Raw genomic sequence first — 16,223 nt, forward strand, 5'->3', positions numbered from 1 at the left:
ATTACGCTGTGTGCATGCTGCGCTGTCCCTGCTCCATCATGCTGTATGCATGCTGCGCCCTCCTTGCTCCTACACACTCTGTGCATGCCGCGCTCCCCCTGCTCCTTCACACTCTGTGCATGCCGTGCCCTCCCTGCTCCTTTGCACTCCGTATATGCTGCTCTCTCCCTGCTCCATTACGCTGTGTGCATGCTGCGCTGTCCCTGCTCCATCATGCTGTATGCATGCTGCGCTCTCCCTGCTCCTACACACTCTGTGCATGCCGCGCTCCCCCTGCTCCTTCACACTCTGTGCATGCCGTGCCCTCCCTGCTCCTTTGCACTCCGTATATGCTGCTCTCTCCCTGCTCCATCATGCTGTATGCATGCTGCGCCCTCCTTGCTCCTTCGCACTCTGTGCATGCCACGCTCTCCCTGCTCCTTCACACACTGTGCATGCTGCGCTCTTCCTGCTTGCTTCACACTCTGTGCAAGCTGCAACCTCCCTACCGGCTGTTCTGCAGGATGCACTGACACTATCACTTCTCCCTCCAGGTGAAGGGTGAGGCCAAAGCATTTGCCATTGAAGCGAAGGCCCGAGCTGATGCTGAGCAGATGGCGAAGAAAGGAGAGGCCTTCCAGCAGTACAAGGATGTGGCCATGGTGGACATGCTGCTCGAGAAGCTTCCTCTGGTGAGAGGCCAAGACGCTGAAGGTGGCGAGCGGGTTGTCCTGCAGCTCCGTTGGCTGAGATGTAGCTATACTGATGCACTGGGATTGCTGGACCAGGATCCATGCCCAGCACTGGCTGCGCATGAGTCCATGCCCAGCACTGACCACGCACAAGTCCATGCCCAGCACTGAGCGCGCACGAGTCCATGCCCAGCACTGAGCGCGCACGAGTCCATGCCCAGCACTGAGCGCGCACGAGTCCATGCCCAGCAGTGACCTCGCACGAGTCCATGCCCAGCAGTGACCTCGCACGAGTCCATGCCCAGCACTGAGCGCGCACGAGTCCATGCCCAGCACTGAGCGCGCAAGAGTCCATGCCCAGCACTGAGCGTGCACGAGTCCATGCCCAGCACTGAGCGCGAACGAGTCCATGCCCAGCACTGAGCACGCAAGAGTCCATGCCCAGCACTGAGCGCGCACGAGTCCATGCCCAGCAGTGACCTTGCACGAGTCCATGCCCAGCACTGACTGCGCACCTCAGTTCAGGCCTTTCACACATTTGTAGGTGCATGGGTTAGAATCTGGATGCAGGGCCAGTTGCAATGAACACCTGATTTTAAATATAAAAAATGCTTGTCCGCCAGGGAGAATGAAATACTGTAGTTCTATATCTGGCATCATCTCGTGGCATGATCATAGAAGCTGCCTTATTATTAATAAAGAAGATGGCTTCTGGGTCTAGTGGCTTAGGGGTCTAATGCGTCCACTGTAGGGTTCTGTGTTTGACCTCATGGTCATAGGTACAAATCCCTGTGGGTCCACTCATCCTTCTGAGTTCGATAAAATGAGTACCATTGAGTTGGATTACAATAAACATCTGTTATTCAGTGCCGAGATACCCTTCTGGGTGAGCATGCACTTTACAAATACACGTTATGTTATATGTTTAGAAATCTTTGCATACATTTTGCAGGAGGAGCACAGGGCCCTGACCCGCACAGCACCTGGCTCATAATTCCCCATCAGCCTTTCCCGCCTCCTACGAGGTACATCATACAGAATTCGCTAATACCACTTAATTCTGACCCGCTGTGCACCCCTGCTATTCCAGTACAAGTGCCTCCACAGAGCCCTAACAATATTCCTAAATCCTACTCTGCACGCTCCTGCGAGTTCACTACTGGAACCCTACATCTGCACGGCCTCTGACGTAGCTTCACTGGTCGTTGCTCTGTTTGTGCAGGTGTGCATTGTCTTCTTCTTCTTCTCTGGTGTTTCCAGATGGCAGAGGAGATCAGTAAACCTTTGACCCAAGTCAAGAAGGTGAAAATGGTGTCGAGCGGCAACGGGGAAGTGGGAGCCGCCAAGCTTACTGGAGAAGTGCTGGAGATTCTCAACCGGCTGCCAGACACTGTGGAGAAGCTGACCGGAATCAGCATTAAGCAGGTGTGTATCGATCAATAGTGGTATCCGACCCGGGCAGTGGCTAGCTGTCAATCTGTTGTGTATGGGCGCAGACCAGCACCGAGCCTGCTGTGCATTGACAAAGTTCACTCACATTCTTGCTTGGCAGGCAGAATCGGGATGCGTCCTTTGATATGGGTGCATCATGCTTGTGGCCAGAGACCAGAGCGCAACACGATGCACAGGCAGCATAGAACCACCATCTAATTTGTTCTTAAGTTTGTGTGAAAAGATGGAGGGTGACTCAGTGTACCCTTGAGGAAGTAGAATCCATGTAAATTGGGGCCTGCCTAAAGAGAATCTAAAAGGGAACTGACTGTCAGGATGTATGGGGAAGACAGAACGTAGATCAACAACAGTAAACCAGATGGAGGTAGGAGGAACTAATGACCGAATCATAGCAGGGTTTGCCACAACAGGACAACGTGGCAACACAAAAGCATTAACAGCACGTAAGTCTGCACAGATCGCCATGTATCTTTACCAGCCTTTCTGATAGGCAGGATTGGGGTGTTACAGTTGCTTACATTGAGTAACGGAATCGTTCACTTTACAAGAGCAGCGTTAACTGGGCGGATTTCTGCTTTCGCCACAGGATGCAGTTGACATTGTGGTAGACTAGGCAACGTCTTCATTTTGTTCAATCTAATTTTGACAGGATCTGCAGTTAAAATGCAACCCACATACTGCGCTGGGACTACAAAAGAGGGTGGAACTTGCGCCATAGTTTCGGGAGATGTACTCATACTATCAAGAGCAAACCATCCTGGTGAAGCAGTACTTGAAGCTTTTGAATCTAACCATACTAGTAAAGAGTACCGTTGTTGCAGTACACAGCACAGTTCAGTTTACAAAGGAGCTCCCTCAAAGCAGGTTTGCTGGAGGGGTGGGACTAAAGTGGAAGGCGTGTTGTCTGTAACCAGAGTCAAAGAAGTAGACACAGGGCTGAGAACATGTTAGAAATGCAAATGCACCAATCAAATGGCCCGAAAGAGGAAAAGCGGAAAACCCAGAGTTTTGTTAATCGCATAGACTGGCACTGGAACCAGTAAGGTAGGAAGAGGGCTTTGTGTTGATAACACTTAGTTCATACAGCCCTTTCTCATCTGATGGGACTAAAGCGGGCACAGGGCTCCCCCGGGGCTCCCAAAAATGACAGATGAAAAGATTCAATTTTTAGTGACATTGTTTTAGAGTCAGCAGGTTATTTCTTGCACTCAACCCACTACACATTGATAAGCAACAGAAAACAATTAAGAAATATTTTTTGCCATCCAGTCCAAATCGTTTTTAATTGCTCTTGAACCTTTGGTAATAACCCTTGAACAAAAGCACCAATCACTTCATGAGCTGTTTCTGCAGTATTTCCAGTACCAGTGACAAGCAAATACATCTGTCAAATGATGGGATCAATCAAGGGGATTTTCCCCTTTGTTCTGTTTACGATGGTTCAATCCCTTTTAGTAGGACAGACTACACTGAGCACATTCACACAGCATCTCTAGCAGTAATCAAAGCAGCACTGTCCAAAGCAATTGTGTGTCCAGTTGACTTTTGGTACCGACTGGACTTTAACTTTTCTCTTCCCCAGACACAATAACATGTAACTATTGAGTCACATCAGCCCAGTTAGGGTTATAACATTCCAAAATCAATCTTCTCTGAATTTCTGTGGGTTTTCTTGTGTTTTGGAACATTGACGATGGTATCCGAAAGATCAGATGTGGGCCATGGGATGTCAATGGGGATCCGAAACCGCCCCTAATCCGGGAGCCGGGCATTATCATAAAGGCAAAAGGGCACTGGGCTGAAGGTGGGTAAGGTCGTTGGAATCATCGCAATCCTCATTAGTGGGAGGTGAAGCCCTTCTTTCGCCTCCTTGCACACCTTAGCGCCTCTCTGGCTCCTCATCCACCTGTCGGTGTCAAACTATCCTGGGTTGTAGTTACAATGTGTGCCTGACTGTCTCGTGCATGCGTTTCGGATTGGTTGGACAGTGATCTAGACCACTATAAAGGTGGAGAGAGAGTGGCAAATATTGATTTGTTGCCTCATATTCTTGTCTGGCTCTCCCGCTTGTCATACTGCTGTCAGTCGCACTGACACTCGCTTGCACACCGTCCGCCCGCCCTTCCACAGGAACAGTACCGTGTTCAAGTGCAACCCATGGAACACCCCATGCATCGCATGTCAGAATTGGAAAACTCTGTACCCCTGATATGTCCTCCTCCATTTCTTCAAGGATATTAGTCATTTTGGCAATTAAGTGTGCAGGAGGTGGTGCAGTAGGGGTACGAGCTTCCAATCAGTCCCTCGGAATGCTCATTTGGGGTCTTCAGTTTCTCTTGGATGTCTTCAAAACCCCACACTTGAGATTCCTGCCAGCTTATTATGGCTTTCTTCGTGGTTTTCTTTTAGGCTTTCTTGGGTTATTCAGATATTGTCTATCAAAGGTACCTTCTTCTAGAAGGGACTTTCTTTTATCACCATCAGTGCTTGTCATCCAGTTTTCTGAATCTGTGCGCGTTTTCTCAAGTTACTGTTTGTCCATATCATGGACGTGTGGCCCTCTAGGAAGGACTTTACTCAGTTTTGATACTTTGGGTCCCATTTTCATTTACTACACCCACATTTACATCCAAGGAAGAGCTTGGATAGTCTGATGCCTTGAGCCACAGTTCATCTCTGTGGGGGAGGTCAGAAGGTGCATTCTCGCTTGCTCCTGGCCACCATGCAATAAAACACCTCTAGTCACAACTTGCAGAAGGTCCGAGCGGCTGAACCAGAGTACGTCTTTCAGCACATTCATCCAGTAGGGTGTGCACTGAGATCTAGGAAATCACTGCAGCTTTCTACTCTAATATTACAGTTAGAAGGTGGTTCTGACCATCTGAGCTGCCCAGATTTTTTGCTTTTTGAACACCTAATTGTTGAGCTTTTACTGTGGCAGAGCCTCATAAGTTGGGACTCACCCACAGTGAACTCATGATGAAAGAGACTGCATGGGGATTTTACCTGTGTCCCCCTGGTGAGACTAGGCCACTGCGCTGCAGCTGGAGTAAGGTGTTCCGGGCTGGTTACATGCAGACACGTGTGTACATGCAGGTGCACAAGTGTAAGGGCTGCGCAGGGGAGATTCCTGGCGTGCGCAGCCCAGGAGCAGCTACAAAGTGAATGGTGTGGCAGGACCTATGCAGAGCTGGGTGGTGACATGGAATAGGCTTTATATCATGGGAAGAAACATAGAAGTGAATGTCAGTGTGCTTTAATGTTTTCACTGAAAGACTGCTTTATTATTCCCCTATGAGGATGGGGACCACATGGGATAGTTTCACTTTCCTAGGGCCTACAAATTCCAGACATGCACTTTAGTCCACTGTAACGTAGGTGAGAAGAAGTTTTCTGCAGAGTCCAAAGTCATATTTGTATTGCATTTGGGTCATCCAGAAATGTCATGTTCCTCTGAGTCAGCTCATAACCAGAGCCTGGCTGGGGCTGACCCTGCCAAGCTGGATTAATGACCTCCCTCCCCAAGCTGTAGCATCAGAGGCCTAGCCCTGCACGACAAGCATTCTAAGGGCAAAGACCTCCTCTCCAAGAAGAGACGATGGGTGGAGCTACAGGGTAATCCATCAGCAGCTGTCACCTGGTGCCACGCACCTACCTGCTCTGGAGAGAAGGCAGAAAGGGGCAGGGGCTTTTCAGAAACCCATGTGGCATAAGACCCCGGGATGCCGCCATTTTGAACAAACCCAGAGGCCTGGGCAGGAAGGAGGGAGCAGGGGCAGAGAAGTGATGTCACTGTTTGATAGGGCAAACGGAGACTTCCTGCCAGCCCCCTCCAAATTCTTTAAAAGAGTTTGCACAGGAAGAGGAGCGCTCTCTGGGGTGTGGTCTGGTGAAGACAACTGGTGCTGGAGCCTGGCACTATGGGCAGCTGGAAGGAAGAACCTCCAGACTGGCCCAGGACCCTGACTTGCGCCACAAGGGGAGACCAGGAACAGTGAGCAGAAGCCTGGGCCTCTGCGCAAGGAGAAGAGAGCCCCAGGAGGAGAGCCAGGTGAAAGGCTGGTGCAGGGAGCCAGTGAAGACAGCTCACTGCTGAATCCACCCGCCGTGAGACCAGAAGGGTGAAGGAAAGTGCTCCCAGTTGCTCGGGTGCGCCGCCAGGAGCAAGAAGAGGCCAAAATCATGAAGATCGGTCCCCTGGGAGTTGAGATATGCCCCCCAGAAGGTAGGCGACCTTTGACCTCTGGCTGAGCGACAACGAAGCGCGTGGGGCTCCGCCGCCAGTCCAGGATATGCCCCCGGGGTGGGTCACGTCCCTGGGGCTGCCCCCAACAGGAGATAAGTCGGGGAGCGTCGGAATGGTGAGAAGGGGCCCAGGATCCCAACTCCGGGCCCCACTGAAGGCGCCCCCCGCAAAGACGAAAGTCGGGGAGTGCCATTGTGCTGCCCGTGAAGGGGCCCAACCGGGGTGCCAGGAGCCCATCCTGACCCCCGGCGACGACGGAGGGCTGGGAGTGCCGTTGCGCCCCCGCCACGATGTCTCTGGGACCCGGGATCCCAACTCTGGGCCCGACGCTTAGAAGCGAAGCCGGGGAGTGCCGGCGCCCTCCCCGTGAAGGTGTCCCTGGGGGGCCCGGGAACCCATCCCCGGGCCCCCGATGTAAAGGCGAGGCGGGGGAGTGCCGTCGCACTCCTCCTCAGTATCGGGAAGGCGGGAGGAGTGCTGTCGCACTCCCCGGAGACCCGCTGGAGCGGGGAAGCAGCCTTGTGTCTGCCCGTCGGAGCGGGCAGACCAGAACAGGTAAGCCGGCTCCCATGGCAGCACGTGAGGGTGCTGGCCCGACGGGGAGCCGGTGGTAGCCACCGGGGGTGGGCTCTCAGAGTGGCTGCCCAGCGAGCCAGGAGATGCAGGGTGCCCGAGTGGGACCGGGCCCCCGTGGAAGAAAAGAAGGAGCGGCCAGGGATGAGCTCCCCGAGCCACGGATCAACTCAACTGTTCATGCACGGGGTCTGGGTAGGACCGGACACCAAACGATGGGCAGACGCCGAAGGAGCAGCCGGGGGTGGGCTCCCAGAGCTGCTGTAACAGCTGGGGGTCCGGGTGGGACCGCCCCCAATCGCTACAATAGGGTGTTTGGTTCCCAGGGAAGGACAAATGTGACATGTTATTTGTGCAGGCCTCGCAGATACTGCCTCGTTTTCCAACATTACAGATATCCACCACACCTCTACCTCCTACATCCTAGGACTCTGTCTCCCCACTCTCACCTTCTCCTATCCAACCAATTTATCTTCCCACCTGCCCAGTCGACAAATTAAGAAGTTTATGTAATGAAATAGTACCTAATAAGTAATCCATAATCTTTCAGCTACTCACATTTTCAATCGAATCACTCTTTATAATCTGACCTCATCAGTGAGCCAAACACTCGACTGTCCTCCACCCAAGCACCCCACGCAAGCACCCCACGGAAAAACCTCTGTCACCCAGCCACCACCAATGGCCAACTTCAATCCTAGCACATCATAGCAAGAATCTGATTGTAGGATTGGTTGCAGATAGATATTTTTGAAGTTAGGATTTAAGGAATAACTTATCGTTTTGCAGCTGGCATTCTTTATTATCCATTCATTCTTACATACCTTCAGGTAGCAGTTCAAAGTTCTGCCTTTCGGAGTCACTACGGTTCCTCTGAAGTTCACGGTGTGACTGGTGCTGGTGGTGGTGCATCTGCTCAGAAATACCAGTCACGTTTTTTGTTTGTATATGACTGACTGATTATGAGAGGCTGCAAAGATCAATGCCTATCACTGACTCAAACACATTCAAACAGTGTTGCTCCTACTCCACAGCCTAGTATTAGCAATCTTTTACAAAAAATCACGCCTTCACCCCAGTAAGCCCAACCCTTATCATTCCTAAATGGTATCATGGTAAAAGCCTACCCCAGCCAAGAGCAGTGTAGGAAGCTGGCTCTTTATGAGATATATTAATAAGTTGATATACTGGGTAAAGAGTCCAGGGGTTCCCTTAAGAGTGGACAAGGGCTTGCTATGCAATCCCAAAGTGCTCTATTATGGTGTAGTGTGGTCGAGCAGCCTTCGGCTCAACACAGAGGAGTGCAAGACATTTGCAAATAAACACAGTGATTAATAAATGAAACACTTGATTGGAGAAGGAGATCCACTCCAATTTATAAAAATAACAAGTATATTTATATATGTTTAGGCATCGGAGAAAAAACGTTCAGGTAAGTACGTTTTTAAATATAAATTCTTTTCACTTTAAAAAGTGGACACTACAGTTTGAGTTCTGCAATGTTATCCTATGGAAGACAGAACAAGTTCTGCAAACAGGTTTAGTACATTGACTTACAAGACCAATCTCCAGGAGTTAGGGTGAGTGATGGGCAAGGTCCAAGGGACCACCAACAGTACGGCACCAGAGCAGCCGGGCGCAGGGTGCAAATCAGCATCGGGAGCCCAATGCGTCAAAAGTTACTCCAGAGTCTGCTGGACCACGGGGGAGTCATCTGGGTGCATCTTGGTTGCCCAGAAGGTAAATTACCACCAAAATGAGAGAACTGGGTGCATCTTGGTTGCCCAGAAGGTAAGTTACCACCAAAATGAGAGAACTGCTGAAACTACTACCGGGCAACTGGTAACCCATTGGCAAGTGGACTTCTTCCAAGTTAGAGAGGACTTTGATTAATATTGGCACTCCCCCCTCCTCGTGTGGCCAGGATAGCCTCACTGAGGCGTAGCCACAGGAACAGCCCTGTCGATCGCACAGCATCCTGTATCCCTTGTATCAGGACCACTCCATAGAAGTCAATGGCAAAGAGCCACTGACGCTGGAACTGGACTGAAAACTGCTTTTATTATTTAAGTAACTGTATCTGTGGACCTTGCTGGTACCCCAGACTGGCTCACTGCCAGAGTTGGTCTCCTAAAGTTTACTCTTACGTAACCACATTGATACTTACCAAAGTTTCAAATTTGTTGAATTTGCCAATGCTTGCTCATGGTTAAGTAAAAAGTTGTGATTTACTATACCTGGTAAATTCTGCATCTTAGAAACCCTCTGGTGAATCTTTTATATTTTGGTGTCAAAAACTTTGGAAAAATCGAATCCATATTTATAAATTGGCATTGAATTCCTTGAGTGTCTCGGTTATTTCTTCTTTAATTGTTTTGGTGCTGTTTAAATGATTTACACGTGTTTCTTTGCTTAAGTCTGCCTGCTAAGAGCCACAGTGTGGCATCTTAGAGTTCTATGCCTGTTGCCAAGTGCTTTAGAACGTGATGATGTGAAGAGGCTGTTCTGGACTGAGAGCCTAGCTGTGAAACCTGAGACAGCTTGCTGTACCTGCTGCTTCTGGATGGGATCCTTTCTTGTCAATAAACCTACTTTCTACATCAATTTGGAGTGACCCCGTTCTTACATTTGGCGACAGAGGATGGCTCTGGAAGGATCTCAACACTAATTCAAGAAGGACTTTAAGGAGAACAATATTTGAATCTGACCTTCTACAAACCTAAGGTACTGTTTATTTAAATAATTTTGCCTTATGGATTCTCAAAGAGAAGGAAGCTCCCTATCTTGACTTTAGAAGCTTCTGGGCGTGTTGTCTGCACTTCAGTACATTCCTTAGTCTTTGGAAACTGTGCACACTTTGTCAGTTTGAAACTGTGCACACTGTGCCAGTTGGTGTGCTAATTCGCCTATTTGATCGTTTCCGCTTTGCACTGGGGTCAGTGATTTGTCCGTTATCACGGAGGAGTGCCCTTCCTGAATCTGTTGTGGACTACATCACGAAATCGTTAGAAAAAGGAGGAAGGGAACGGCTCTGTTTACTTTTAAATATGTCTTTCCTACCTCAGTACTCAGCGTGCTCGAGCAGCGTTCTCCACTGCCTCCGTTGTTTGCTGGCATCGCCGCGCTCGAGCGGCGTTTTCTCCAGCCTCCATTGTTTACTGCCATCGCGCTGCTTTCGCCTTCCGCCTTCGTTCCGCGGAAGTCACGTCATCCGCGGAAGTCACGTCATCCTGCTACGAAGCGTCCTGTTACCATGGTGTTGTTCACGCTGTGCACGCATTCCGCGTCAGCTTGACTACCATCTTGGAAACTGCTAAGCAACGCGGCGAATTTCTTCTACTCGGCTGATTTGACGATATTTACAGGAAAAGTGACACACGCTCGGAGAAATATTGGAGCGGTTACACGTGTCTTTCTTCACTACGCCTTCTTCTTCAACAGGTATCTCCTCGTGTATCACATCAGTGATACACACACTTTCAAATGGTGCAGCTTTACACCTTTTGCCAGTGACACGCTCACTATTTCATCTCAAGCCAGTGAGTGTGGCAATTATAGAGAATTATATAAAAAACTGTAACACTTTCCTCTACAAGCCACAGTGTGTTTCAACAGTGACACACACACTTATTCAGTTACAATTGTATTACAATTGGAAATACTTTGTTTAATACTACGTAATTATTTCTATTTAAATGCAAAATTGTGTATATAGTGGTGACATTTTCATTTACAGCCAGTAGGTTTAAATAAAAAAAAAAAACATACATTCTAAAATCCCAGCAGTTCTATTATACACATAATCTGCAACTTAATTTAAAAAAAAAAAAAAAAAAAGGGAGTGTGAGGAAAACTAAACCTGTTAATTATTTCTGTTACATTATAAAACAGTATGCAGAATGTAACTGCACCTCCATTTTTTTTGTCATCACCTGGTGATCCACCCATTAGATGGCAAAAATGGCGGAAGGTGTTTGAGAGGTACGCTAGAGTATGTGGCTCTTCTTTAAGTGCAGAGAGGAAGACAGCTTTGCTGCTTCATTGTTTGGGCTCGGAAGGTCAAGACGTTTTTGATCACCTTCGTGACCTTCAAGATCGTGACCTTAATGAATATGAGATATGCATAGCAAAATTTGACAAACACTACTTACCTAAGGTCCGTACTATCCTCGAGAGGTACCATTTTGGTCGCAGGTCTCAATTAGAGAATGAAAGTATTGAGAATTATGTAACATTGAGAAAGGGACTGATTGTCGTAGAAAACTAGCCTCCTCGTGTAAGTTTGGTGCCACTCTTGATGAGCGAATACGAGACCAATTTATGTTAGGCTGCAATATTGAGCGTGTTAGAGAAGAGTTGTGGCAGAAAGATGAACCGACCCTAGACGATGTTATAGTCATTGCTAAAAGGATTGAACATTCAATAAAATGTGTAGATGTTATTAAGAAAAATGGTGAACTTAAAGATAAAAGCTCGGTCCAAGCAGTTAAAAGTAACACAAAGGAGAATATGGACCATAAAGAGGTCAAGAAGAAAGGAGTGTTTAATGAAGCACAAAGCAAATTCAATTTGTCTCTTGTTAAATGTTTTCGCTGTGAGAAAATGGGTCACTTTGCTAATGATAAGCAATGTCCTGGTTGGAAGGCCACCTGCAGCAAATGTAAGAGGAAGGGACATTTATCTATAGCATGTAAAGGTAAAAATTACAAAGGGAAGATTAATGAAGTATAATATAATGTTGATGATGATTATGTAAATTTAGAAGAGGTGGACTGTGGTCGAATTCAGGTTCAAGTCATACAAAATGGTGAAAGTAAAAATTGTCCTACAGATGAAATCCTTGTTGAAGGAAAACCAACAAAAGTCCTATTTGACTCTGGTGCCAAAATCACCATAATATCGAAGGCATTTTATCTTAAGGAAATGAAAGTTTTTTTTGTTTTGTAGTACTTTATTCGACATTAACAAGAAATGTCCTAAAAGTTCATCACAATGTATATAAAAACAGTTTAAAACATACCATACTACAGCAAACGACTTCAATTCATATAAAGTTAAAAAGAATAAAAAGAGTCATATATACCCAAATTATATTCACATGACCTCTAACATTACTATTGTGAGCAGAAAATGTTGGAAATTCCAGTAGGTAGATGGTATACTTAAGGATGTTCCACCTTAAGCAACCTACGTCTTAACCTCCAGGCCCAACCCAGGTACTTGGCAGTCCCACAGATTACACTTGGGACAGATGTATCATATGTCAAAATGCGCAATGCTGCCCTTGCAGACCTTATACCCAGATTTTTACAGACGGGTTTAAGCCACCTTAGTCTGGGTTGCCTGTACGCCTGACAGGCAAACATAAAGTGGCCAATGGACACTGTGGGCGAAGCACAACCAGGGCAACCTGTTGGATGGGTATTTACCTTGTTCCAACTAGATTGGAAATCGTAAAGAGGAAGAGTGCCATACCGGAGCTTGAGGTATAATGATCTGTCATGCGGTGATTCAATAAAATCCAGAAAATGCTCCAGTTTGGGAGCTGGTTTCATATCTAAAAAACGCACAGTAAGGACACCATCCTGGCTTCTTAAGTTTTCGGCCATAACACAATCCCAATAGATTTTTTTTAACGTTAGTTTGGGGGGAGGGGCCTGAGTCGCCCAGGCTTCTTCCAAACCAATCTTCTGCAGTTGTTTTTTCAGGTTTATTACCCATGGGATCTTGTGGTCTGCGCCCAGGTTTAATAATTCATCTAGGGCTGAGGCATAGTGGTGTAGTTCGGGGGACCTTCTAAGCCTCGACCAGAATAAAATAGGTCGCAACCTAGCCACATCGCTGATGTTAAATCTGCCAAAGTCGCTACGGAGTGGAGCTAGTGGGGTAGACAGGGGAAGAGAAACTAGGTCTCTAAAGAACTTGTTCTCAGATCTAATTAACTCTGTCAAGTTTTCAAAGCCCCACAGTTCCGCCCCGTAGAGGGCTGATGACAGTGCCTTCCCCTCGTAAACCTTAACGGCCGCCGCTATTGGCCTGCTTTGTGAGAGCCTCTGATGTTTCGATATTGCCCCTGTAGCTCTTTTATGGGCAAGGAGCATTTTAGAAAGATGGGGGGCCCATTTGAGCTTGTTGTTGACCCTCACTCCAAGGTAATCAAAAGCGTCCACTAACTCAAGTGTGGTGCCGTTGAGGTGGATGTTATTCCTAAAATTTTTTGAGGGAGAAAGCGCCATCAGCTTAGTTTTTGATGTATTTATTTTCAGCCCCCTGGTGTCACAAAATTGGGAAAAGCGAGACAGCAGTGTTTGTAAGCCCATAGGGCTTTTCGAAATCAAGAGAGTATCATCAGCAAAGAGCAGGGTAGATATTTTTTCCCCGCACAGGGTTGGAGCATCGACCCTGTCGCCTCTCAAATGGTCTGCCACACCATTTATATAGAGAGAGAACAGGGTCAGGGCCAAAACACAACCCTGCCGCACTCCTTTCTCGACTGAGATACTCTCTGTAAGTTGTCCCTGCAGACCCCACCTGACTTTGGCGAAATTGTCTGCGTGGAGGCGTTTAAGGAGGTTCAGGGTTAGGGGAGGGATTCCCAGATCAAGTAATACCTGCCACAGCTGTGATCGTGGGACCAGGTCGAAGGCTGTTTTTAAATCAATAAACGCCAAATAAAGGCTGCCTTTTTCGATGGCCACAGATTTCCAATAGATGGTGCAAAATCTGAAGACCTGGTCAATGGTGCCTACTCCCTCCCTGAAACCCGCCTGCAGATGACTCAAGATATCCTCCTCGGCTATCCAGACCTTAATCCTGGTTAGGAGGACTCTGCCAACCACTTTTTGAATTACATCGATTAGACTAATCGGTCTGTAGTTGGCAGGGTCCCCTCTATCACCTTTCTTGTATATGGCCACCACCTCCGCCCCCTTCCAGGAGTCCGGAATTGGACATCATAGTGCTAAACTTTTAAGAAAGCGCAGGATAAATTCGGCCCAGAGATCTTTTTGGTGAAGCAGTAAGTTACCTGGGAGACCATCAGGGCCAGCTGCTTTACCCGGGGCAATCATGTTTATTGCAGAAATAACCTCAGTCAGAGCAAAATCGGGCTCCTGCTCAGAGGCTTCCAAGTACTCTGATTCAGGCTCCAACTCCCCGCGGCCCACTCTGTCACAAGATGAGTAGAGGTTTGAAAAGTGTAAATACCATTGGGATCCCGTTATATGGCTTGGTATTGGATCAGCCCCGCCCCTCATACCAGTGTTTACGAGATTCCAAAAGAGGGATAAGTCTTTTAGTAGGGCTGCAGCCTTTAAGTCTTGCCAGTGGGATTCATCCCACAAGCGCTTTGCCAACCTTATGGTGTTATAGTACATTTTCCGGGCGTTAATAATGAGTGGTTGGTCCTTGGATTTAATGGCTAAGGATAGCGACTGTCTCATGGCCCTACAGTCTTGTGAGAACCAAGGGTTTTCTGATTTTGGAGGGTGCTGCTTTGAATCCCCCTTCACCTGTGTCACAAAAAAATGTCCAACCCTTCCTATCGTTTGTTGATAGTTTTCTAGGAAGTCATCAGTAGGGAGGGTCTTCGAGTGGCAACTGGTGAGTATGGATCTGATTTTACCCAAATGAAAGGTAAAACTAAGGTTTTTCGTACAGACATTAGACCATTTGCTTATGGCGGTGAACCAATACATTTATTTGGTTATTTCTGGGGTCTGATAGATTACAAGAACAGGTTAACAAATGCCAAAGTGTATATTTCACAGAAAGGTGATAGCATATTAAGTTGTTTTCACCAAAAAGATCTGGGTGTAATATTAGATCGAAATGCCTCACCGTCCATTATTCTGAAAGAAAATTTTCATTCTAAGTCTATCTCTACCATTCATCAAGTTTCAGATAGAGAATTCTCACACATTCTGAGAGAAAAATTTCCAAATGTCTTTTGTGCTAATCTAGGTTGCCTCAAGGGATACATTCATCACATTCGCTTAATTGATGATGCCAAACCTGTATTCTGTAAAGTACGCAATGTCCCTGTTGCAGTCAGAGAAAAAGTTAAAACTGAATTGGAGCGACTCAAAGGAGAAGGAGTTATTGAAGAAGTTGAGGCAACTCAATGGCTTGCTCCAGTTGTGGCCGCCCAAAAATCCGATGGGTCTCTCCGTCTATGTGTGGACCTTAAAGAATTGAATAAGAATGTGGTTGTTGATCGTTTTCCTTTACTAAAAATAGCTGACATGTTAATGTTATTAAAAGGGGCAAGGGTGTTCAGCACAAAAGATTTGAGGTCGGCATATCATCAGATCAGATTAGATGAGGAGTCCAAAGATTTAACTGCTTTTGTTACTCCTTATGGAACGTACCGGTTTCTTAGACTTCCTTTTGACTTAGTATCAGCCGCTTCAGTTTTTCAGAGGGCTTTGGAAAACGTTTTGAAAGGACTATGTGGTATTAGAATATATCAAGATGACATATTGATCTTTGGTGTGGGCAATAAGGAGCATGATGCGAGACTCTTAGAAGCTCTGAATAGACTTAGTGAATTTAAATTGACTGTCAAGATTGAAAAATGCAAGTTTAGAAGAAGTTCCATTGATTATCTTGGTCACACTATTTCAGAGGGTGGCGTCTTGCCGAAAGAAAGTTTGATCACCACTATACAGAAAATGGTCTTTCCCACAAATAAGGAAGAATTAATGAGCTTTTTAGGAATGGCAGAGTATTACAGTAAATTTGTTCAGAATTTTGCCTCTTTGTGTGTTAATACGAGAGCTTTATTGCGCAAGGGTTGTGAGTTTATTGCGCAAGGGTTGTGAGTTTGTTTGGGACGAGTCTTGCGAAAAAGAGTTTTGTTTCCTTAAAGAAAAGTTAAACTCCGCCCCTAAGTTAAGCAGTTTTGACCCAGAGAAGAAATCCATTATTATAACTGATGCCAGTCTGAAAGGCCTGGGCGCAGTCCTTCTTCAAAGAAGTGATGGCAAGGATGATGTTATTCTATTCTTGTCTAGAAGTTTGAGGGGTGCTGAACTGAGGTACTCTGTAGTGGAAAGAGAAGCCCTAGCGATTTATTGGTCTGTGAAGAAACTTGAAAATCTGTTGTGGGGAAGTGTCTTTGAGGTCAGGACTGATCACAAGCCGTTATGTGAGATTTTTTTTAAAAAAAGGGGATTGATGCCGTCTCTAGTAGAATCACTAAATGGGTCGTGGGTCTACAAGATTACAATTTTGACATCAAGTACCTACCTGGTGTAGAGAACAAAGTGGCTGATGCCTTA

At 46.9% G+C, this 16,223-nt stretch overlaps 1 protein-coding gene across 3 annotated transcripts in view; it reads left to right on the forward strand.

Moving 5' to 3' along the window:
• The window catches only part of LOC146869625 (flotillin-1-like), a 125,078-nt gene that overhangs the window by 70,250 nt on the left and 38,605 nt on the right, over positions 1-16,223 (forward strand). For all 3 annotated transcript variants that reach the window (XM_085608888.1, XM_085608878.1, XM_085608895.1), the window contains 2 exons: positions 534-671; positions 1,932-2,096. In XM_085608888.1, the coding sequence (XP_085465014.1) occupies positions 534-671; positions 1,932-2,096 (303 nt within the window). The remainder of the gene's footprint in view (positions 1-533; positions 672-1,931; positions 2,097-16,223) is intronic.

This window comes from Triturus cristatus, chromosome 1_1 (genome assembly GCF_964204655.1).
Source record: "Triturus cristatus chromosome 1_1, aTriCri1.1, whole genome shotgun sequence".
Classification (NCBI taxonomy): Eukaryota; Metazoa; Chordata; class Amphibia; order Caudata; family Salamandridae; genus Triturus; species Triturus cristatus.